This window comes from Cololabis saira, chromosome 15 (genome assembly GCF_033807715.1).
Source record: "Cololabis saira isolate AMF1-May2022 chromosome 15, fColSai1.1, whole genome shotgun sequence".
NCBI classification, from domain to species: Eukaryota; Metazoa; Chordata; class Actinopteri; order Beloniformes; family Belonidae; genus Cololabis; species Cololabis saira.
In genome coordinates, this window is record NC_084601.1 from 1829790 (window position 1) to 1853535 (window position 23746).

General features: G+C 40.3%; 1 protein-coding gene across 9 annotated transcripts; it reads right to left on the reverse strand.

Moving 5' to 3' along the window:
* Window positions 1-913: 913 nt before the first annotated feature.
* On the reverse strand, window positions 914-21269 carry stm (starmaker). Of its 9 annotated transcripts, none has more exons than XM_061742088.1 (31): window positions 21197-21269; window positions 19795-19853; window positions 19259-19276; window positions 17910-17942; window positions 17794-17832; window positions 17596-17637; window positions 17106-17147; window positions 16993-17028; window positions 16810-16866; window positions 15339-15389; window positions 14575-14625; window positions 14177-14212; window positions 14056-14085; window positions 13908-13949; window positions 13509-13568; window positions 12868-12912; window positions 12203-12247; window positions 11959-11988; window positions 11771-11815; window positions 9277-9309; window positions 9149-9196; window positions 8537-8569; window positions 7609-7641; window positions 7373-7417; window positions 6968-6994; window positions 6717-6758; window positions 6597-6629; window positions 3489-3908; window positions 2741-2797; window positions 2481-2530; window positions 914-1826 (listed from the first exon to the last, which is right to left on the reverse strand). In XM_061742088.1, the coding sequence occupies exons 1-30, from the start codon at window positions 21217-21219 to the stop codon at window positions 2520-2522; spliced, it is 1566 nt and encodes a 521-aa protein (XP_061598072.1). In that variant the 5' UTR covers window positions 21220-21269; the 3' UTR covers window positions 914-1826; window positions 2481-2519. The 9 variants fall into 9 exon arrangements, with proteins under 9 accessions (XP_061598072.1, XP_061598073.1, XP_061598074.1 ...); XM_061742089.1 differs by having other exon boundaries at window positions 14575-14622; window positions 21197-21257; XM_061742090.1 differs by having other exon boundaries at window positions 9149-9190; window positions 21197-21257.
* Between the last annotated feature and the right edge of the window lie 2477 nt (window positions 21270-23746).

The following is a 23746-nucleotide window of genomic DNA, read 5'->3' on the forward strand; positions in this document are numbered from 1 at the left end:
TGCAAACTTACTAATATAGAAATGTTGGTTTATCAGTGAAATTGATGGTCTCAGGTGCAAAAGAAGATAGAGGTAGATATTAAGTTAAAGAACAAGTGTAAGAACATAAGGACATCTAAAATACAACTCCGGAAATATGCAACTTGGCCACATACTTATTGAGCTTAGTGATGAACCTGGTAACCACGAGAAGATATATATGTGTGTGTGTGTATATATATATATATATATATATATATATATATATATATATGTTTGTGTGTGTGTGTGTGTGTGTGTGTGTGTGTGTGTGTGTATATTGTGTACGTATAGCAAGAGCAAGTAAAACCAGTGGCAAACAAAAGGTGTCCAGATTGACGGAGATATTTACGGTGAACATAGTTCCGGGTGTGAACTGGTTTGTCAGGTCCTTTACAGTAAAAGGAATAAAAGTGATTGCTCAACAATGATTCATTGGAGTTTTTCCAGAGCAGGCTGACGTCACCTCTGCGTTTTTCAACAGATGACATTTGTAAAGATAACTAGCAAGACACTTTAATTATAAATGATGTCATGAATCCTACCCGAACTTGAACTTACATGAACATATAATAGTTTGTTTTGTAATAAGCCATGATTTAATAATTCATCACCTTTTAACCTTTGTGATTGTCATTATTTTTATAGCTAAATTAAATACATTTTACTTATAGGTTAGATTTGGATTATTTTTTAAATAAAATCATATTTATAAGAAATGATACATTTTTTAAATATTTCTTTTACCATTTCAGCTCTATTATAACTTTTAGTTTTGTTTCATTTGCTCATAATGGTGATAAAACATAAAAATCAGTGAACGATTGCCATTAAAAGGACTATTATCGCAGCTAAAAACTTAAATCCGAGATCAACATGTTGAACAATCTTCAGCAATTGTTGGATTCTTTTTTATTCTGTTCACAGAAGGATAAACACACATAATGGCAAAAATACAATTTGAGGTTGTGAAAAGACTGAACACCGTCAGAAGGAGTGGACACATCAGGAACTTGTTCAGAAATATGAACATAAAGAAAATAACTCAAACATGACATGAAGTAAATAATCATATTTAAACAATAATAACAACTTTGATTTGTATTAATTCATGCATGGAAAGATTAGTGTATGATAAATGAACAAGCTCTAATTGCATCAAAGCCACAACTGTGACGGTGCGACAGAATCTGACTTCTTGATTCAAATTTAAACTAAAACATCTGTTCAGAATCTCCTGTCCTGGAAAAAAAATGTATTCATCATTACTATGAATTAATGGCTGAACTAAACTTATTACCACAGACCTGATGATTCTTGAAATCTATATCTGCAGATCATCAAACAAGGAGAAAAGACTGCAACTGCAGCATGTTACACATTGAAACAAACACTGTGACACTTTTTTTATTAGCCATTTCTTGTGCACAGTTATTAACTCTGGTCATCCCTCGCTTCCCTTTTAAAAATAATGATCCATGTTAGTCAAGTAAAAGATGGGTGGTATGTACACATTACGGTGTGAAATCAGACACATAGAGCAGATCAGACATCAGCAGCTGGTTTAATTCTTCTGTAAACAGACAGCAGGAGATGGAGTAACAGTTAAAAGGACACGTCTGAGAGACGCAGCTAGGAGATCGGAGGAGGACACATGTCTTTCTGAGGCTCTTTGACGACAACTAAATCAGCATGAAAACCACACAAGAACAACGAGGAGCAGGGTAGGGAGGGAGAACAAGCAGAATCAGTTTAGTTTGTTGTTGTCATGGCAACTGTATTCATCTGTGGAGGCCCTGGGCTCGGTTCTGTCAGAAAAACAGACAAACACAAACCAATCAATGTGGCTGGTACTTAGGTGGCTTGTTCATGTATCACACTATTCTAAGGATGTTTTTTGTTGTCATGATAGCAGCTCTAGCAAACCTTGGAGTGTATCAAAGCCAACTTATGTGATGGCACAAAAGTCCTCCATGACTTATATTTTTACTGTTCTTTTTAGGTTTTAAAACTAAAGTTGACACTACAATGCACATACAGGACTGTCTCAGAAAATTAGAATATTGTGATAAAGTCCTTTATTTTCTGTAATGCAAAAATGTCATACATTCTGGATTCATTACAAATCAACTGAAATATTGCAAGCCTTTTATTATTTTAATATTGCTGATCATGGCTTACAGCTTAAGAAAACTCAAATATCCTATCTCAAAAAATTAGAATATTCTGGGAATCTTAATCTTAAACTGTAAGCCATAATCAGCAATATTAAAATAATAAAAGGCTTGCAATATTTCAGTTGATTTGTAATGAATCCAGAATGTATGACATTTTTGTTTTTTTTAATTGCATTACAGAAAATAAAGAACTTTATCACAATATTCTAATTTTCTGAGACTGTCCTGTAACTGTTGTTATAAAAAAACATCAACAATGAAAAACTGTCATATGGGTGTAGATACCTGGCGTCTGAGAGCGTCCACAGTTCAGGGGCTGGACGTCTAACTCTTGGCTGTAAGAAGAAAGCAGATGTTCGACAATAATTAGGCTGTTTAAACATGTTACCTCTACAGTCTCTTAGCATCTGTTCCGTCTAACAGTGTCATTCACATGATCATCTCTGAATCAAGTCCTGAACGATGAGTACAAACTGGGACATTGAAAAGCTGCTCACAGAAACTGTCTCAAAGTGATAACTGAGGCCAAATGTGTTGAACTTTACCGTCTGGAGCTGCAGCGGTGCCCTGGTCCGGCTGGTCCACCTGGTCAGCAGGTGTCACTGTAACAGGAAACAACTCATCACTATTTACCCCTGCAGGAAATCACTTTTTCTCCTTTGGAACACAAAAATCTCAAGTCTGAAATAGATTATAATTAAATAAATTCACTATTTGTTCCACAGTTGTCTTTTTTTTTATATCAGAACAAGTGTGCAGCCTATAAACAGTTCCCTTTCTGCTAATAAGGTTGAAGGTTGTTGCAGCAGCACACAGCTGCAGACATGGCAGAATCAAAAGACAACAAAGATGATGAAGAAAAACATTTTAATGATGAAATGTGGAAAAATACTGGATTAGAGCTGGATGATTACATTAGTGGTAAAGTACTCCAGGATGTCTGGTTTGAGATGTGAAAAAAACCAACCTCCAACATTTTAATGTGATCGACCAATTTGATCTAATTATTGTTTTGTCAAATTTTGTGATGCTCATATTCAGAATCTTTTATTCAAACATTAATTTCCTTGACTTTTGATGTAGGTTGACCTTTAACCTTCATGTTTTAATTTCCCATACTGATATTTACCTTCTCAATCACAACTTCTTTATTCTTCCTATTTTAATTCTTCTAGATACATTTGGTGAATAGTCCGTCTACAAGTTTTCCATGTCTATGTTTTCTACACTGACACCTAAAATCTTCATGAGGAAGTTAATAAGCATCTGTTCCTTCCAGTCATCACTCTTTACCTTCAGGAGATTCCCGACTCTGCTCTTCGGGTTCCACAGTTTCTGTCTCAAGCTGGCGGATCTCCTCCTCCTCCTCCTCCTTTTCATCGTCAAAGTCATCGCTCCCAGCTTCGCCTTCATTGTCCACCTTCTTAGTGGCCTCAGTGTCCTCTTCACTCAAACTGTCACCGGCCTCTGTGTCTTCAGTGATGACTTCCTCCTCCTCTGATTCTGAATCCACTGTTGCCTGTTTTGAGCTTATTTCATCTCCCTCCTCTTTCCAAAAATCCTCCTCATTTGGCTCCTCGCTCAGTGACTCATCCCCATCCATCAGGTCTGTATCACTGAGTTCTTCTTCCTTGACTTCTCTGGTTTCATCAGACTCACTATCAGAGTCTCGGACGGCGTCATCAGTCTTCACAACTTCAGTGCTCAAAGAATCTGAGAGTAAAAGACAAATCCATGGTGAGTCTAATCCGTATACAATACCAGTCAAAACCTGAACATAAGCCGCACCTGCATATAAGTCGCATCCGCTCTAATTAAAAAAAAATAATAAAAAAAGATATAGGCTACAAGCCGCACCTGCATACAAGCCGCATCCGCTCTATTTAAAAAAAAAGGATAAGCAAGCCGCAGATATTTATGTTGTTACATTAGATATTTACTACATGTACAGAAGGATTTTGAACTGTAAATGATGTACATGTTTGTACCTAAATAGATCCTTTCCTAACAGTGTCTTTTAACACGGCAGCAACTTTGCTGATTAAAACGGGACAGAACCAAGAGAAAATAACCGGTATTTATTTATCTATTTATCTGTTTGAAATCTGCTTCTACTTCTATCTGCTAAAGAAGAAGTAGCATATTCTTCTTTGCATTTATTTTTTCTTAGTGTTGATTCTAATTCTGGTTAGAGCGCCCCGAGCGGTGGAAGAAAAATCCACAGAATAGCTGCACCTTTATATAAGCTGCACGGTTGAAAACATATGAAAAAAGTAGTGGCTCATAGTCCAGAAAATACGGTACTCATTAATTCCTTATGCACAGTAGTCTTTGAACACAATTGTAAAAAGAAATGTTTCCTCCAGCAGCTTTATAATTCTGCCACCTGAACAGTTTCCAATCTGCCGAGCACTTGTGCGCAGCTTCTCTCTTCTGTCTGCATTTCGTTTGAATTCAAACCGTTTCTGTTGCGTCTGGGAGGTCAGTGACCATGGCAACGTCAGCGGTGGCCACTTCCATCACACTGCTTCACGGTCAACCAGCCCTAACAGAATCCCGAGGTTGGTTTGAACTCCCTGCCATGAACTCCGAACAATGGCTGCACTGAGCTCGTACACGGTGGGACGTAGCGCACAACACAACCTGGAAGAATAGGTGCAGATTTCTGCCAGTCTGCACTCCAACCCCTGTTCTGTATTTGTCTCTTAGGCCACGTTTCCACATAGCCGGGTATTTACAAAAACGGATATTTCCCCCTCTACGTTTTGAAAAATATCCTCGTTTACACGAACCCGCATAAATATGCTGTTAAGGGGTGCTATGAGCATCCAAACCTGCAGGGGGCAGTGTAACGAGAAGCGTAAAGTCATGCTAGCCAATCAGAATCCTGGAAAAAAACTTCAACAAATGACACGTGTGAAGCCTGAATAATATGGTTCCGCGTTAAACCGACGGCGTAGCCTACTTACGGTGCACGTCGCCGCGTAACCTACGCCGTAGGCTCTGCGTTGGTGTAACGCGGAACCATAAATCAGCCTTGACTGCCAGTTACTTCCAAGATGAACGAGAGTCTTTTGTTTGGAGTGACAGAGAACGTCACATTATGAGACAGAAACGTCACCAGGATCATTTGTGCAACCTGTGTTTACAATTTGTTTGGCCACCGTCAATATTTTCTTGTATTTTATCTGTTTTATATTCTAAAGTCACACTTAAAAGTAACTCCACTTCTCTGTCACTCCAAACCAAAGACTCTTGTTCCGTCTTGGAAGTAACTGGAAGTTACTCGTGTCATTTGTTGATGTTTTTTTCCAGGATTCTGATTGGCTAGCACAGGGGTCGGCAACCCATATCGGCAGAGCCATATTGGACCAAAAACACAAAAAACAAATATGTCTGGAGCCGCAAAAAATGAAAAGTCTTGTATGAGCCTTAGAATGAAGACAACACATGCTACATGTATCTATATTAGTTAGAACTGGGGGAAGATTTTTTTTTTCATTATGCACTTCGAGAAAAAAGTTGAAATGTCGAGAAAAAAGTCGAAATTTCGAGAAAAAAGTCGAAATATGGAGATTTAAAAGGAAAAGAAAATGAAAGAAAAAAAGTGAAAAAGTGAAAAAAAGGAAAAAAGAAAAAAGAGAAAAAAAGGAAAGAAAAGAAAAAAAGAGAAAAAAAGGAAAAAAAAAAAGAAAAAAAAAGTCAAACATTTTTGAAAAAGCTCCAGGAGCCACTAGGGCGGCGCTAAAGAGCCGCATCCGGCTCTAGAGCCGCGGGTTGCCGACCCCTGGGCTAGCATGACTTTATCTTCTCGTTACACTGCCCCCTGTAGGTTTGGCTGCTCATAGCACCTTAACAGCGTATTTATGCGGTTTCGTGTAAACGAGGGTATTTTTAAAACGTATAGGGGGAAATATCCGTTTTTTGTAAATACCCGGCTATGTGTAAACGTGGCCTGAGACCTGAGTCCTCTGGATCTCAGTGTCTGCGGGCTTCGCTTCTGAGGAGACGTTTGTGAAAGTTTCTGAATTAACCAACGATCTTACTATCATTTCTGAACTTCACAGCAGCTCTTTGCTGTGAGAAAAGACCGTCTTTAGGCTGTTCATCTCATGGTTATTTGGGAAGGCATCACCTGTTCACTGGTTTACGGTTATATTTGTCAGCAGAGTGAAAAGTGCTCATTGGAGTCATCACTGAATGCTTTGAAGACTCTAAAATGATTTTACTTAGTAACAAAGAAATGGTTTTTGAATACCGGTAGTTGTATTTTATATTGAGGGTCCCCTCCTCTCACATAATAACACAAGATAAAGAAATTGTGATGTTTTCCCTACGAGCGCGTTGTGCTACTGTTATTTGTTTTTGCCCCCGTGGTCTGAAAACATTGAGTGTATTTACCAAAGCCAGCCTCATCACTCTCAGAATCTGCACCTACAGAGACAAAACATCAGAGCTAAATAACAGTGGAATAACATTAAATATTGGGAAGACCTTCTTCCTTTTTTCTTTTTTTTTTACCATTCCCCAAGATCTCTTCATCAGACTCCTCATTCTGCCCACCTAAAGAGATGAATACAAAACCAACAAAACAGTTTAATGAAAGCATGCATTCAAATGAACCCTGATGTTAACCACATTATATTCATATCTTAAAAGAAAAAAAAGAACTTCTTTTAAGAAGCTTCAACATCTTTTTACACTCATTGCATCTGTTCCTATTTTCTGATCTGACAGATTTACTGCAAAATCAAATAAAACTACATACTAACCTTGTGGGGTCTCTGTTGACTCAGATTCTGAAACAGAACATAAAAAATGAGTTTCCTTTAAATAAACTCCTTATTTCCTTTATTCTTAATATGAGTTTCAGAGGAAATAAGCACAAAGATGATTAATGTGAAAATGGTTAAAGCAACATTAGAGGAGAAGGAAGAAGGAAACTAGAGGCTGAAGGAAGAAAACCAGTTTACTGTAAGAGAAAATGCCACCGTCAGTGGAGGCAAACATGTCAGACAGGTATGTGATGTAAGATATAATGTGGTAGTAATTGTTTCGACTACTAATCATCTATGTATTTACAGGCATATGTGGAGCTATAAATCCTCAGTTAATGAAGGCAGAGCCCGTGTAAAGATGACTCATTTACTAATACATTGGTGAAAGCAAATACTGACCATCTTCATCGGCTTTAACTTCCATGGACGTCTCCAGGCTCACATCTACACAGAAATAACAATCAGCACAAACAGCCGATCAGTGGGATCCCGACTGTAGTTTTAAGGGGGGGTGGGGGTTACTTGAGGTGGATTTCATTAGTTCATCTTAATAACCTTTCTTTTTCTTCAAAAAAAAACTTCATGAATCATGTGAACAAACAGGTAGAATACACAGAAAGAGACAGACATGTCACCTTCAGTTGCTTCAAGAGCGCTTTCATCGTCATCTATGGAACAAAAAAAAAGAAAAAAGAGAGATGTCAATGTTATTTTGATGGGAGTATAGGTGTAAATGCTCCAGCAGTGTTATTGTGGTATACTTAAAAAAATACTACTTAAAACTTGAAGTTGTAGATCGGCTGTGCTATGAATGACCTATCTGTAGTGTGCTTGAAGAGCATATATTGTTACCAAAAGTAACTACGAATTTTAAAATCTGACATGACACAACCCTGTTGCTTAGTCTTGAGTAGTCTGAGTCTGAAAACATGTCATTCGGTGAGCGGTTCAGATTTGGAGGGTACTGTGACATCACAGCCTCCAATTCTCCTCCTCTAGACAGCATCATATCATGCAGCATTTATTGTTCCTCTGAAGGGGCTACCCTAAAAGATGTAATACCAATTTCAAAAGATGCACATGCTGCAAAAGAGGGTGCTGGAAACAAGGGAAATAACTGAATCGAACCCATAAAAAAATCTTGGCTGAAAAAGCATCGTTGTACAACATCTCACTGGTATTTGGTATTGGTAGTGTCACGGACATTTCATTAAGACTTCAGGAAATTGTGTCAACTTTTAAAATATCTTTAAGGCATTAAAAATGTATTATTTTGTTTAGAATAAAAGATATTCAAAACTATATGACTGAACTCTACTATTATTGGCTATTTCATGTCTATTGGACATGAAATAGTGGATGTCAAACCTGTCGACATTTTGAGTCTGCATGTGACATTTTTCCTCATTGTCTTTTCCTGTTTTGTGTCTCTTAGTAGTTTTTTTTAAAATATATTTTGGCAGTTGCTTCATGTCTGGAGCCAGAGGCCTTTAGTTAGACATCCATAACTGGACATACTGTAAAATATTATCAGAGAAAGAATTCATGAAACCTTAATCTCACCATTAGGGCCGTCTGCCTTCAAGCCTCTTGGATCTGTGTCATAAAGTGAATAGATTAGATCAAAAACAATATTTTGGATCAAACTATGCAACTGTGTAGTATAACATGTCAGGGTTGGACATTTCCTGTTTTATTTTGAAGCCCATGTCTTTGTGTTTAAGTTCTGGTTTGACCTTCCTGTTCAATTCAATTCAATTCAATTCAATTCAATTCAATTCAATTCGATTCAATTCAATTCAATTCAATTCAATTCAATTCAATTCAATTCAATTCAATTTTATTTGTATAGCGTCTAATACAACAAAAGTTGTCTCTAGACGCTTTCCAGAGACCCAGAACATAAACCCCCGAGCAATTATTACATAAACAATGGCAGGTAAAAACTCCCCTAGTGGGAGAAAAGCCTTAAGCCAAACAGTGGCAAGAAAAACTCCCCTTTAGGAGGGAAGAAACCTGGACCAGGACCTGGATCATAAGGGGGGAGAGAACCCCTGCCTCCTGCTCTCCTGCATCTGGGTCCTACTACAACCCCCCTGGCATAACAATGTTTTGGAGATACATACAATGACAGTTTAGGGTTAACTGAAATGTCAAATGCATTCGGACACTGACCTGGTGTGGTGTCCTTTTCATTCTCATCTGATTCGGAGGACACTGAAACTAACATACAGGTCAAATTAAGAACAAATAAACAGGTAAGTCTGTGAAAACGAAGACAGGTGAACGGAGAAACAAGTTACCCTCAATTGTCTCCGCTGAATCTTTGACATCATCTGCGAATCAAACAAACACCTTATTGTTAATATCAAGGTCAGATGTGGGCATGTTTTAACGATAGCATTATCAGTTGTTGTGCGAAGGTTGCAATGACAGCTAAAATATCAGTATTCCATGTAGAAGAATATCTCATTTTTAAAGTTAAGCTAAAAAGTTAACAAGTTAAAAAAGACCCATTTCTTTATCAGAAAACCTCTTTATAATTATTGATTTGTGATATCTTTAGTCACTCTTTTTTCCTGAAGGCTAAATGGGCGCTTGTGCATGAGGTTGAGAGACACCGGCTAGAGATAGTCGGGCTCACCTCCACACATAGCTTGGGCTCTGGAACCCAGCTCCTTGAAAGGGGCTGGACCCTCCACTACTCTGGAGTTGCCCAGGGTGAGAGGCGACGGGCTGGTGTGGGCCTGGTTATAGCCCCCCAGCTCAGTCGCCATGTGTTGGAGTTTACCCCGGTGAACGAGAGGGTCGCTTCCCTGCGACTTCGGGTCAGGAAAAGGTCTCTCACTGTTGTTTGTGCCTACGGGCCGAACAGCAGTGCAGAGTACCCGGCCTTCTTGGAGTCCCTGGGAGGAGTACTAGATAGTGCTCCAACTGGAAACTCCATTGGTTGTACTGGGGGACTTCAACGCTCATGTGGGCAATGACAGTGATACCTGGAGAGGCGTGATTGGGAGGAACGGCCTCCCCGATCTGAACCCGAACTGTGTTTTGTTTGTCCATAACGAACACCATGTTTGAGCATAAGGGTGTCCATCAGTGCACGTGGCACCAGGACACTCTAGGCCGGAAGTCAACAATAGACTTTGTTGTCGTTTCATCTGACCATCGGCCGCATGTCTTGGACACTCGGGTGAAGAGAGGGGCTGAGCTGTCAACTGATCACCACCAGGTGGTGAGTTGGATGCGTTGGCGGAGGAGGAGGTTGGACAGACCGGGCAGACCCAAACGGATTGTGAGGGTCTGTTGGGAACGTCTGGCCGAGCCCTCTGTCAGGGACATCTTCAACTCCCACCTCCGGGAGAGCTTCTCTCGGATCCCGGGGGAGGCGGGGGACATTGAGTCCGAGTCGACCATTTTCTCTGCCTCCATTGTCGACCCGGCGGCTCGAAGTTGTGGACGCAAGGTCTCCGGTGCCTGTCGTGGCGGCAATCCTAGAACCCGGTGGTGGACACCAGAAGTAAAGGATGCCGTCAGACTGAAGAAGGAGTCCTACCGGGCTATGTTGGCCTGTGGGACTCCTGACGCAGTAGATGGGTACCGGCAGGCCAAGCGAGCCGCGGCTCGGGCGGTCGTGGAGGCAAAAGGTCTGGGAGGAGTTTGGTGAGGCGTACCGTTTGGCGCCTCAGAAGGGGGAAGCAGTACTCTGCCGGCACCGTTTATGGTGTGGGTGGGGAGCTGTTGACCTCGACTGGGGACATCGTCGGACGGTGGAAGGAATACTTCGAGGATCTCCTCAACCCGACTGACATGCCTTCCACTGAGGAAGCAGAGAGTGGGGACTCTGGGGCGTGCTCATCCATCACCCAAGCCGAGGTCACCGAGGTGGTTCGTAAGCTCCTCGGTGGCAGGGCACCGGGGGTGGATGAGATTCGCCCTGAGTACCTATAGTCTCTGGATGTCGTAGGGCTGTCTTGGTTGACACGCCTCTGCGACATGGCATGGAGGAAGGGGACAGTGCTGCTGGAGTGGCAAACCGGGGTGGTGGTCCCTCTGTTTAAAAAGGGGGACCGGAGAGTGTGCTCTGAGTCCTGCCTCAGGTGGAGGAGTTCAAGTATCTCGGGGTCTTGTTCATGAGTGAGGGAAAGATGGAGCGTGAGATTGACAGACGGATCGATGCAGCGTCCGCAGTTATGCGGTCGGTGTACCGGACCGTCGTGGTGAAGAGGGAGCTGAGTCGAAAGGCGAAGCTTTTGATTTACCGGTCAATCTACGCACCTACCCTCACCTATGGTCATGAACTTTGGGTAGTGACCGAAAGGACAAGATCGCGGATACAAGCGGCTGAGATGAGTTTCCTCCGCAGGGTGGCTGGACACTCCCTTAGAGATAGGGTGAGGAGTTCGGTCACCCGGGAGGAGCTCGGAGTCGAGCTGCTGCTCCTTCACATTGAGAGGAGTCAGCCGAGGTGGCTTGGGCATCTGTACCGAATACCTCCTCGACACCTCCCTAGGGAGGTGTTCCAGGCATGTCCCACCGGGAGGAGGCCCCGGGGAAGACCCAGGACACGCTGGAGAGACTATGTCTCTCGGCTGGCCTGGGAACGCCTCGGACTCCCCCCGGAAGAGCTGGAGGAAGTGCTGGAGGAAGAGCTGGAGGAAGTGTCTGGGGTGAAGGAAGTCTGGGCATCTCTGCTGAGACTGCTGCCCCCGCGACCAGGGAATGGATAAGCAGCGGACATGGATGGATGGATGGATGGGCTAAATGGGCGTGTTTCACACCAAACCTTTATCTCACCTCCTCTCAACAATGCTTCCAACTCATCATTGTCATCTGGACCATCTAACACACCAAAAAAAAGAGGAAAAGTGTTTACTGTACAACTATACAATAAAAAAGCATCAAATACACAGTGAGGCATTAATATGAATTTACATATCGATCTGAAATCGCGCATTGTGTAAAGGTCTTGGTCAAATACTGACCTTTAAATAGCTCATCTGATTCTGTGAGAACTGAAACACACACACACACACACACACACACACACACACACACACACACACACACACACACACACACACACACACACACACACACACACACACACACACACACACACACACACACAGGTACAAATGTTGACAGGAGAGCAGGCAGGAAGGGAAACGGACACAAACAGTTAAGTGCATAAAGAGGCAAATGCATGCATGAAATAAGTTACTGCACCTTCGGTCGTGTCAGCTTCACTTGTGTCAGCAGAATCTTTCACATCTGAGAATCAAATAAACAAGATATTGTGAATATGACAGATCAGATCAGACGTGGGAATGTTTTTTGTTTTTATAAGAATATCTTTATCCCAATTTTTTTTTTTTTTTTTCCCATTTTATCACCCAGTGCTCCTACCTAAGTCAGTCCTGGGCATTGCCATCCTCTACCAACCCCGGGAGGGCCCTGCACTGAGCTGAAGTCTCCTCCTTAACCTGAGGAGTGAGCAGGCAGCTTCTTTTCACCAGACAGGGTGGGGCTTCTCTGGCCGGACGTAGCGCGTGGAAGGATCACGTTATTCCGGCCAGATCCTCCCACCCCATCTGGCGCCCCGGCTGGCCAGAGTGGGCATGTATAGCCCAGGACTGTTGTATGTTTTTGTGAGGGTAGCTCACAGTAGCTTCCCAAGGGAAACTCCATACAGAAAGGCCCTTTTGCCAACCCAACCGAGGTTCTGGGTTCATAAGTCATGGGGGAACCTAAACACGTGCCCAGCACCCACAGCGTCCCCGGCAAGAATTGATCCCAGGACCTTCTAGCTGTGAGGCGGCCGCACCACCGTGCTCCTCGAAACAGTTAAGTGCATAAAGAGGCAAATGCATGCATGAAATAAGTTACTGCACCTTCAGTCGTGTCAGCTTCACTTGTGTCAGCAGAATCTTTCACATCTGAGAATCAAATAAACAAGATATTGTTAATATGACGGATCAGATCAGATTTGGGAATGTTTTTTTTCTTCTTTTTTTAATGTTTTTATCCTGATTTTTTTCCCCCATTTTATCACCCAGTGTTCCTACGTGACTCAGGCCTGGGCATTGCTCCCTCTACCAACCGCGCGAGGCCCTGCACTGAGCTCAGGTCTCCTCCTTAACCTGAGGAGTGAGCAGGCCGCTTCTTTTGGGTGGGGCTTCTCCAGCCGGACGTAGCACGTGTTAGGATCACGTTATTCCGGCCAGATCCTCCCACCCCATCTGGAGCCCCGGCTGGCCAGAGGGGGCAGTATAGCCCAGGACTGTTGCATGTTTTTGTGAGGGTAGCTCACAGTAGCTACCCAACGGAAACTCTACACAGAAAGGCCCTTTAGCCAACCCAACCCAGGGTGTGGGTGCTGAAGTCATGGGGAAATTTAACATGTGCCCGGCACCCACAGCGTCCCAAGACCTTCTAGCTGTGAGGCGGCCGAACTACCAGCTGTGCCACTGTGCCCCTCAAAACAGTTAATTGCATAAAGAGGCAAATGCACGCATGAAACAAGTTACTGCACCTTCAGACGTGTCAGCTTCACTTGTGTCAGCTTCACTTGTGTCAGCAGAATCTTTCACATCTGAGAGTCAAATAAACAAGATATTGTTAATATGACGGATCAAATCAGGCGTGGGAATGTTTGTAATAACATTATGAGTTGTTGTGTTTGCAGAAATGGCGGCTTAAACAGAAGATCACATCCTGATTTTATGAAAACATTTGGTTTTCTTGTTTTCTTTAAGAATTGCATCTTCCATCTTTGTGATCGCTGATGTCTTTCCTTTAGAGGTTATTACAGCGGATCAGCTGTGATGTCTAATTATGGATATTTTGTAATTATTGTAATTCTTTTTTTGGTCTAAATGTCTAACTGAGCTGCTCAACACAAAGGACATACGTTATGAAACATTGTTCTAACCTTCAGAGCCATCCTTGGAAGTGCCATCCATTTCTTCTGAACCTAATAAACGTTTAAAAAGAACAAATGTACAACAGAAATACATTTAGACAAGCTTATTAATCCAAATTTACACCAAGAAAAAATGGTTATTGGGACTGATACTGACTGTCAAAGCTCTCGTCTGATTCTGGGAGGCCTGAAACACACAAACATGTTGGCAGGTGAGCAGGAACACAGGTAAACAAACATGCCAGCTAAACTGTGAAATGGGTGAGCAGAGATTTTACCGTCGGTTTCTTTAGGATCATCCACAGTGCTGTCACCTATGGAATCGAATAACACGCCGTTATTGGCATTGTTTTATCATTTGTCGCATCATAAGAGATGAGCAGTAGCAGTGGTGGTAAAATCGGTTGTTTGATGACAGTAGTAGCTTCTCCAAAGCATGAATAGGAGCTTTAAACGGCAATAATGGCAAATATACAGTGTGTAGTGTGTTATAAAAGTGAATGTTGATTTTAAAGGTTTGAAATAGTTTTCTTCAAACCTATTGAAGGTTCAGGACCCCCTGCCTGCATGACTGATATGTTTTTCTGCTCACTTGATTGAACCATCAGCTCATTCTCAAGAATGTCTGTGACCTGGGCGGAAGAACACACTCAAATATCTGAGGCCTTTATCTCACCTTCAGAGCTGTCCACCGTGGTAGTTGTCTCATCGCCTTCATCTGAACCTGCTTAGAGACAAAAAATACAATATTTGGAATTAAATGATGCAAATGTACAGGACTGTCTCAGAAAATTTGAATATTGTGATAAAGTTCTTTATTTTCTGTAATGCAATTAAAAAAACAAAAATGTCATACATTCTGGATTCAATACAAATCAACTGAAATATTGCAAGCCTTTTATTATTTTAATATTGCTGATTATGGTTTACAGTTTAAGATTAAGATTCACAGAATATTCTAATTTTTTGAGATAGGATATTTGAGTTTTCTTAAGCTGTAAACCATGATCAGCATCAATATTAAAATAATAAAAGGCTTGCAATATTTCAGTTGATTTGTAATTAATCCAGAATGTATGACATTTTTGTTTTAGTAATTGCATTACAGAAAATCACAATATTCAAATTTTCTGAGACAATCCTGTACAATATGAAAACACATGGGCGTTAATAGATCCCTGTTAGTCTGAGAATCAACTTCATTAATCTTTTAAAATGGAAATTATGTAGCGGTACAGTGGACTCAAATGGCAAGTTGTTGTCACGTGTAAAAGTGACAGTACAAATATTTATTTTAATGGCAGTTTTGGCTTGACTATAGTAGAAATAGGAGAATTATTATGTGACATAACTGCATACTGTAAAAAATGATTGGTTAAGCTTAAGGGTTTAGATCTGTAAAAACTAATAATTTGAAATATATGAGACCCTTTATCTCACCTTCAAAGCTGTCCACCACCGTAGTTGGCCCATCACTTTCATCTAAAACAGCTTAGAGACAAAAAAGAAAAAAGATTTAAATAATAACAGACAAACATTTCGACTTTGTCTTAATTTGAAAAATACATTCATGATTCTTGATGGTAAAGAAGGATTTCACATACATACTGTAAGACACTCTTTAACATGTTTAGAAGGGTGAGCATACAGTAGGCTGATTTAATAATTACATTGTTCATTTTTGATCATTGATCAGTGTTTGTTTAGGATTTTAGGCCCAAGTTTTCCTGTTCAGAAATGTAAAGCCCATTTCCACTGAGGGGTTTGGTCCGGTTCAGGACAGTTCAGTACGGTTTAGGATGGTCCAGTCAATTTAGGTGAGCATTTCCACTGCCAGTCGGACCGCAAATGCCTAGCGTGGTGCGACAGCAACAATGGAGCTCATCCAGCAGCTGGTTTTTGTTACGCTTGGCTTTTGGTACATCGTATGTGCAATCCATGCCATGTTGTTTGAGAAAACTACGTTTACATGCAGTCAAAATTGGGGTTATTGCTAATATTCCGGTTACTGAAACATTCAGAATATTCCAGTTTACATGGTAATTAATCATTCAGGATATCTGGATCAAACCAGCGGAGAACGTGATGACGCAATTCCCGTCATTTCTGCTTCTTCTTCCTGTATCCAAATTCAAAACAAATGCTGCTTTGCGCAACTTTTCTCTCTCCTTCTTGTAAATCTTCTATCCCGGTACTTTCTAGCGTCTACAAATGCAGAAATGTTCATATCCTTCATTACATTTATGAAGTGATTAGTCTCCTCCTGGTCTTGGTTTCTCCGTGTTTATAAGAACTTCCTGGACTCAAAAGACCAGGATTCCTTGTGAACAGAGCATGTGCAGAAAACACATTCCTGTTCCGTTTGATGGGGATATTCCGTTTGGTGTTTACATGACCCAATATTCAGGTTTTAAAAGGAGTAACCCAGGGCTCATATTGGGGTTTTTAAAAACCCAAATATGAGCAAATTGGGGTTATTCAAAGGGGTTATTGGTGTTTACATGGCCGTGCAAATTCGGGTTATTGCCAATATTCGGGTTTTAAAAGGGTTATTGATGCATGGAAATGCAGTCGATGTTTATAAGAGAGTGTTTCTAAATGCTCGCTCTGGTTTCGGTGTTGTGCTGGTTTCGCGTTTGCTTTTGTTGTGGGCAGTGACGTTTTCTGTCCACCAATCAAAAGATTGTGTCGTGTGACGCCACTACGGCTTTACTGTACCGTGCCAGTTTTCTATAGGCCTGCAACAACGGGGCCTAAAAAACAGTACAGTATGTTTCGGTTTAACAGGACTATGGGCAACAAACGAAATTCCATACCGGACCGTAGCGACCGTACTGGACCGCTCAGTGGAAATGGGGCTTAATTGTGTCAGGAAATATGAAAATAAAATGACATGAGATTATTATCTCACCTTCATCTTCAGCGTCATCCATCACCGAGGACTTTCCATGGATTTCCTCAGAGCCAGCTTAGAGGCAAAAAGAAAAGTTTGATCATTTGTAATTAAACAATGCACATGTACAATATAAAAACACTGAGACTTCAATTCAACTTGATTTAAAGTTTAAATTGAACAGTAGTGACTCAGACTGACCTGGTGATTCAGTTGTCTCATCTAAGTCTGTTGGAGCTGAAACACATGAACAGGTGAGCAGGCAGGTAAACGCAGAGTTAGACACCAGGACAAGAAAATGAAGTAAATGTTACCTTCAGTTTGTTCCTGAGAGTCGTTGCTGTCGTCTGTGGGACCTGAGAAACACGGTAATGTTCATTTTGTTTTATGGAGATACACATTATGGCAAATCAGCAGGATACTATTTTAGTACCACAATAAAGATATCTAGGACTTAATAATCTGGTTTATTTGAAATAACTACAAAGAAAACATTTTCCATGAAAAAAGGAGAAAAAAACATTCATATGTATTTGATTATGTGCAAAGATATAGAATATGTTGATACCTGTAATTGTACATATATTACATGGTGAGTAGAATAAAATTATGTTATTTAGAATTTTACTTAAATGGTATTTTCCTGTGAGTGATGTTATCTGTAGTTTTATTATTTTTATTAATAATTAGTCGTTATGAAGTGCATTGTGGAAGTCATTTTGCACTTGGCCTAGGGAGACCCACTATTTCTTAATTCATGTGTGGACACAAATTAATTTATAAAACACAAAACATAATTCCCACCTTCAGTGCTGTCAGTCAGGGCCTTATTAACATCGCTGTCCTCTGATTCAATTCATAGAACGGAGGAAAAAAAATGATAGGGGTAAGTTAAGCATGTGTTTGGTTAGGAAATGCAGCACGTGTAGGCTACTGTATGGGCCTGCAGCGCTTATGTCGTGTACACGTAGTATGCAAAACATATGTAAATGAGGCTGCTACCTGGCTGTGAGGTCACAGGCTGTTCCCCTGCATTCTTTTCTAAAACCAGACAACAGAATTAGCAACGGCAGCCAGGCAGCTGAGTTTTAGTGGGGGAGAGTTTGTGTGTATGTTACCGTTCAGGTGGGCCAGCAGTACAGCACTTCTGTCTGCAACACAAGAAAAAAGACACTTTGACACTTAGACACTTTGCTATGGCGCCTGTAATAATCGTTGCAGCCTGTAGAACAGGGGTATTCAACTAGATTCGGCCGGGGGCCACATCTGCAAAAGGACTGTATGGAAAGGGCCGCACAATTTGAAAATTTGGGGGTTTTCAAAATGTAATTTGCACTCAAAGACGAAGACTTATTCATATATAATACATTTGTATTATACATTTGAATATATCTAGTTTACATATGAATTATGTATTAATTGTCTCCAGATTTAGTCATTGTGAATGTTAAATATAATATTCAGATAAAGAAATATTATTTTAAATGCAAGTTCATTTTGAAACCATGCATTGTGCAAACTTAATGAAGTTGATATTGACCTACTTTTAATAAAACACGCCATAATGACAAAGCACCACTTTCCACCAAGATTTCCTTATTTGAATATTATATTAAGCATTGAGCACAAGCATTTCAGTCCATAGTAGCCAGTTTGATGTTATAAATAAGGAACCAAAATATTAACCATAAGCTCCTTAATTAATGAAACATCTGTGCATAATATCAGCAAAACAAAACAATCACATGAAATTATAGGAGGCTTAGAAGTTCCATCTGAAATGCAAAGTCCTCACTTATTCAAATGAAAAAAATATCAGGCCAATCCTAGAAGCCTACGTCAACAAGTCCTCTGTACAACGGAGGTTAATAATAATGTGACAAACATTAACACTGTGCAACACTGGCAAAAAATCTGAAGTAAAAAACATCTCCAACAGAGATTAACATGTACAAACACTATGCATCGTTAACCAACTAAAAAAAGGCTACCAAGCATCTTAAACTTAAATGCTATATGCATTCTCTGCACACATTACAAATAAAAATCGCACCTTGTGTGAACGCATTCCTGGCATATCTGTCTGCCCGTCTGTCTGCATGTGTCTCAAGGCTGCTCGTCAGCCAGCGGTGTGCAGCAGGCCAACAAAATTACGCACAGCTCAGCGCAGCGCAGCGCAGGTGCATCACTATTATTTAAAAAAAAAAAATTTTTTTTTTTTTTTTTTTTTTTTTTTTTTTCAACAAACAACCCCTTTTTTGAAATATGACCAGGGGCCACATAAAAGCTCCTGGCGGGCCGCATGTGGCCCGCGGGCCGCCAATTGAATAGCCCTGCTGTAGAAGGTGCTAAATCCACATTTCAGTTCGCTTAATGTTACGTCAGTGCAGTGCTGCATTCTGATTGGCTGCTTTCCTTCTTTAAATTATAAATTAACAAAATTTGAATTGTAAATTCTGATATTTACCGTCCTCGCCTGCCTCCCCTGTAAAATTAGAGAAAGAAAACAAGAAGCATCAGAAATTAGCCAGACGTTCATTAACTAAAGTTAATTTTAAATGTGATATTTTGTTTTGTATGTGTCATTTACTTTACACACACACATATATATTGATTTTTGGTCAGTTTCATATATATATATATATATATATATATATATATATATATATATATATATATATATATATATATATATATATATATATATATATATATATATATATGTATATGTATATGTATACATGAAACTGACCAAAAATCAATAATTATAAAATAAAATATAGATATTAATAAATGTCAGCTGAAATAAAAAAATCTTAATAAAAAAAAGAGCTTATGGAATTATTGGTTTTGAAGTGATGATCCCCCCCCCTTTTATTGGGAGAAAATGATAATAAAGTTGATAATAATAATAATAATAAATCAAAAGCAATTGTAATGACATTCAAAAGTGCTTATTATCAGTAAGGGAACAACAGCGTTAAAGATGAAGTCTTTTCTTACTTTCGACTGGAGCTGTGAGGGAAATGGCAACAAGGGCAGAAAGCACCAACACAACACACCTAGAAACACGGAAACAATACACACACACACACACACACACACACACACACACACACACACACACACACACACACACACACACACACACACACACACACACACACACACACACACACACACACACACACACACACATGTTAAAAAAGTTTTCAATTCAAATTGACCAGGATGATTTGAATGCAGCTCGTGTGAGTGCTGAGTAGGTTTCTGATTTCAGCGTGTTCAGCCTACCAGAGGCCAATGACACGTAAAACTAAGGTGTTAAATGAGAAGTATACGGTATATTACAAAAAAGAAATCAAAATTCTTGAAAAATGTTGATGAAACCTGTTACTCTCCAAAGACGGATAGACATCAGTAGGGATTTTTTTACTTTTAAAAGTTATTTTAAGTATTTAATAATTAAAGTAAATAATATGTATAAAAAAAATGAGAAAAATGCCAATTGATAGATCTCAGGTATGTTAGGTGGTGGCTGGTTGAGCTGGTCTTCAATCTGAAGGGTTGAATGACTGAATGTCTTTGTGTTTCCTCCACAGGAGGAAAAGGAGAAAAAACAAGCATCCATTCTTTTCCAATGTATAGAGAGAAACAAACTGCAAGAGAAAACCAGCTCAGATCCTCCAACAAATGGAAATACTTTAAGGTCCATTGTAGGTGTGGAGATGATGAGCGTCGGATTAGAAGATGTTTCTGTAAACTGGATACACTGACGTCCGTCTGCACAGACACTGCTGCGTCAGGTAATAAATAAACCTGAATATTGACATCAACACAACAGTAACATAAATGTAAAAGTCTTCAACTTAAATTAAATAGAACTGCAGAGAAAAAGAGAAAAAGGGCTAGTATCAGAAGTTCTTTTCTAATCACCTTTACAATGTGGTATTGCTTAAGCTGTAGCCTTGTGATGTGTTAGTATCATGTGCTGTGTTAAAAAACAGAATCTAAAAGATTTAATGATTAACAAGCTGTAAAAAAAATAAAAAGGCTCAATTGGAAATGTCAGAATGAAAAAAAACAAAACAACAAAAGAAAAAACTAAAGAGAAACCCAACAAGTGAAACTCATCAGGTGCACATAAAAGGGCGAGGTAATAACTGGATTATTGCATGCAGAGTTAAGAAGTCACAGTAAGCACAGGAGGTTTCCACGTACCTAAAAAGATTTGTTATCAGAGATTTAGCAGCAGTCATGGATATGCAGCTGTGACGTACAATGAATTTAGTTCCTTTGGTTACTGTAAAGATTTAAATCTTATGTCTGACCTCTCAGTGGGAATAGTCTGGTAAAGCGAACTCATTTATGCCAAACAGATGAATCCTGTGAGGAATTCACTCACCTTTGAAGCATGTTGCTTTTCATTAGGTCGACAGGAAGTAAACTAATGACAAGAAACTTCTGTGTTTCTGATGTCAGCTGAGGCAGAGTGGCAGCCTTTTATACTCAGCCTCTCTTCCTCCTCCCTTCCTTCCTTCACCCTCCCTCCGCCTCCTTCCCCGCCCCCCCCTGGATCACCTGAATGTCTTCACTGTAATCCGGCTTAAACACACTGCTGATTGAATTTGATTGTTTTAGATGAAAAGCCCAGACTTCAGTAACCCATCTCAGCTCTGATGTGTTTGTCACATTAGTCAGACAAAATTAGCTTAAAGTTAAATTTAGATTTAGAACAGAATTCATCATATTTATACCAAATGTTATACTGGATTTAGACCCACATAGATTTACTAAATGTTACTCTGGCAACAGAAAACTCACTCGCGCAACTCAAATTCAAGCAAGGACTTTATGTGTTTTATTTGGACAAAAGTAGCAAACAGATCTAAAAGGTAAGGCTGAGGCATAATCCAAGTACCAGGCAAGGTCTTAAACTAAAGTCAAACCCAAATGTAAGGCTGGAACCACAAGGCAAAACCCCCCACGGGCGATCTGGTAAAATACAAAGCGAAACATGTGCTTAAATACACAGGCTGGACAACTAGGCACAGGTGGAATGCAGCAGGGACGTGCTACCATACTTTGTTATAAACTTCATGTAGAAGTGTTCAAGTGTTTACAGATAGTAGGGGTAGGCCATCCTTTCAATGCTTTAGACTTTTCTTGGTCCATCCTAACCCCTCTTTCACACCTCTTTGTGACACAACAAAGTACATGAATGAGACACAAAAAACAAGAACCTCAGTTTGAATAAAGAGCTTGTTCTCATACAGTTGGACATGTTGGATATGGGAATCCAAATCAGGCGAGACTATAAGGATATCATCTAAATAGAAAAAAATTAAACGTTCAGTCATGTCATATAGGACCACATTAACTAGAACCTGAAATAATGTAGGGGCATTGGTAAAGGAAACGGCCTAACCAGATTCTCCTTGTCCTGATGATATGTTGAAGTCTGTATTCCGCTTGTCGCTATCTCTGATACAGACTGGATGGTAAGCCTTTGTGTAGATCCAGTCTAGTAAAAACCTTAGAGTAGCTCGAAGACGACAGACAAGGAGAATGAGGGTAATGATTCTTAAAAGTAATGTCATTAAGGCCTCTATAGTCCATGCAAGAAATCTTTCCCTGTTGGACATGACATGGCTGTATGATACCAGCAGCAAGAGCAGTCTCTATGTAGTTCTTCATAGCCCCCCGTTTAGGCTGACAGGGCGTACAGCCCACCCTTGGGGGGTATGTGCAGGTAGGAGGTTTGTTTGCAGTCATAGGATTGGTTAGGGGTAACAAGTTGGCTTTAGCTTTGTCAAAAACCCTTTTCAAGTCCAGATAGCACTGGGGTGCAGTGGACAAGTCAGGACCTGGAACATGAATTCTTACAACTCTCCCCGGAGTGCTCATCACAAAGGGTTAAAGGGAAGTTGCAATGGGTTACTCTCTATAGAAGTTGGCCATCTATGGGGGGCAATGGGGGCTACTTTGGTTCTTTAGGAAAGGTGAAAAGGTATTTCAGCTCAGTTGTTGCTCATTGTCTCCTGTAACTCAAAATGCAGACTGCATTGTCTTAAGAAGGCCTGGGAGTTATTGGCGTCCCCCGAGAACGTCCAGGTCCGGCTAGACAAGGAGTAACGCCTGAAGGGGCTGTGGTAGAAGCCGGCTGTGAAACAGTCAGCTGGTAAACTGAGCCATTCACTCAAGAGATGAAAACAGTCTCCTCTGATGATCATAAATGTCCTTAACTCCCCACAATGGGAAGGATAATTGTTCCTCTTGGCTGTACAAACGTTCTCCTGAGTCCACAAGACAGCTTTTACTTGATCTGAGTTGGCTGAGTCCACAGATGTCCAGATCGTGCTGATACCCTGCCACCTGGAAATGGACTCACACCAACGACAAAAAGTCAAGAGAAGACCTGGGTTTATTTGGTAAAAAAGTACCAAACAGATCAAACGCACAACCCATAAAACAGGCAAGGTCTTACGTTAAAGTCAAACCAAAATACAAGGCTGGAACCACAAGTGTTTCCAAGCGTCTACATGCAGAAATGTAAATAAAAGTAATAAATAAGATGAACATGCCTAGCTGCTCCTCATATTGTAAAACACTATGGTTTTCCTTTGATGCCAACAAAGCATTAGCATTAGCTCTACCCTTTCTTTCAAGTGAGTCATGTACAGTCAACAGTCAACATTTGAAGTGGATCCAAATATTTAATCAAATTTGTCCTTAAACAAGAACAGATATTGTTCAAAATTCTTGCACAACATGTAAGTCCACTCTATATGTACTTCACATGTTGATTACTAATTTATGAAAATGTTTTCTTCTGCAATTTACTGTAGTGGGCATCTTTCATATTATGATGTCTGATGGTGAAGCTCATGTTTCAGACGGTCTGAAGAAGCTCTCGTACTATGGTAAAAGATATTTTGATGTGCTTTCCTTCAGT

Excerpts from the sequence above, each read along its gene's own strand:
- stm (XM_061742088.1), bottom strand. The coding sequence starts at position 21,219 with ATGAAAAGCAACATGCTTCAAAG. Across the intron at positions 14,626-15,338 it reads GGTGGTGGACAGCTTTGAAG|CAGGTTCAGATGAAGGCGAT; the intron begins GTGAGATAAAGG and ends TTTGTCTCTAAG. Across the intron at positions 11,989-12,202 it reads TGAAGCTGACACGACCGAAG|TTCTCACAGAATCAGATGAG; the intron begins GTGCAGTAACTT and ends TGTGTGTTTCAG.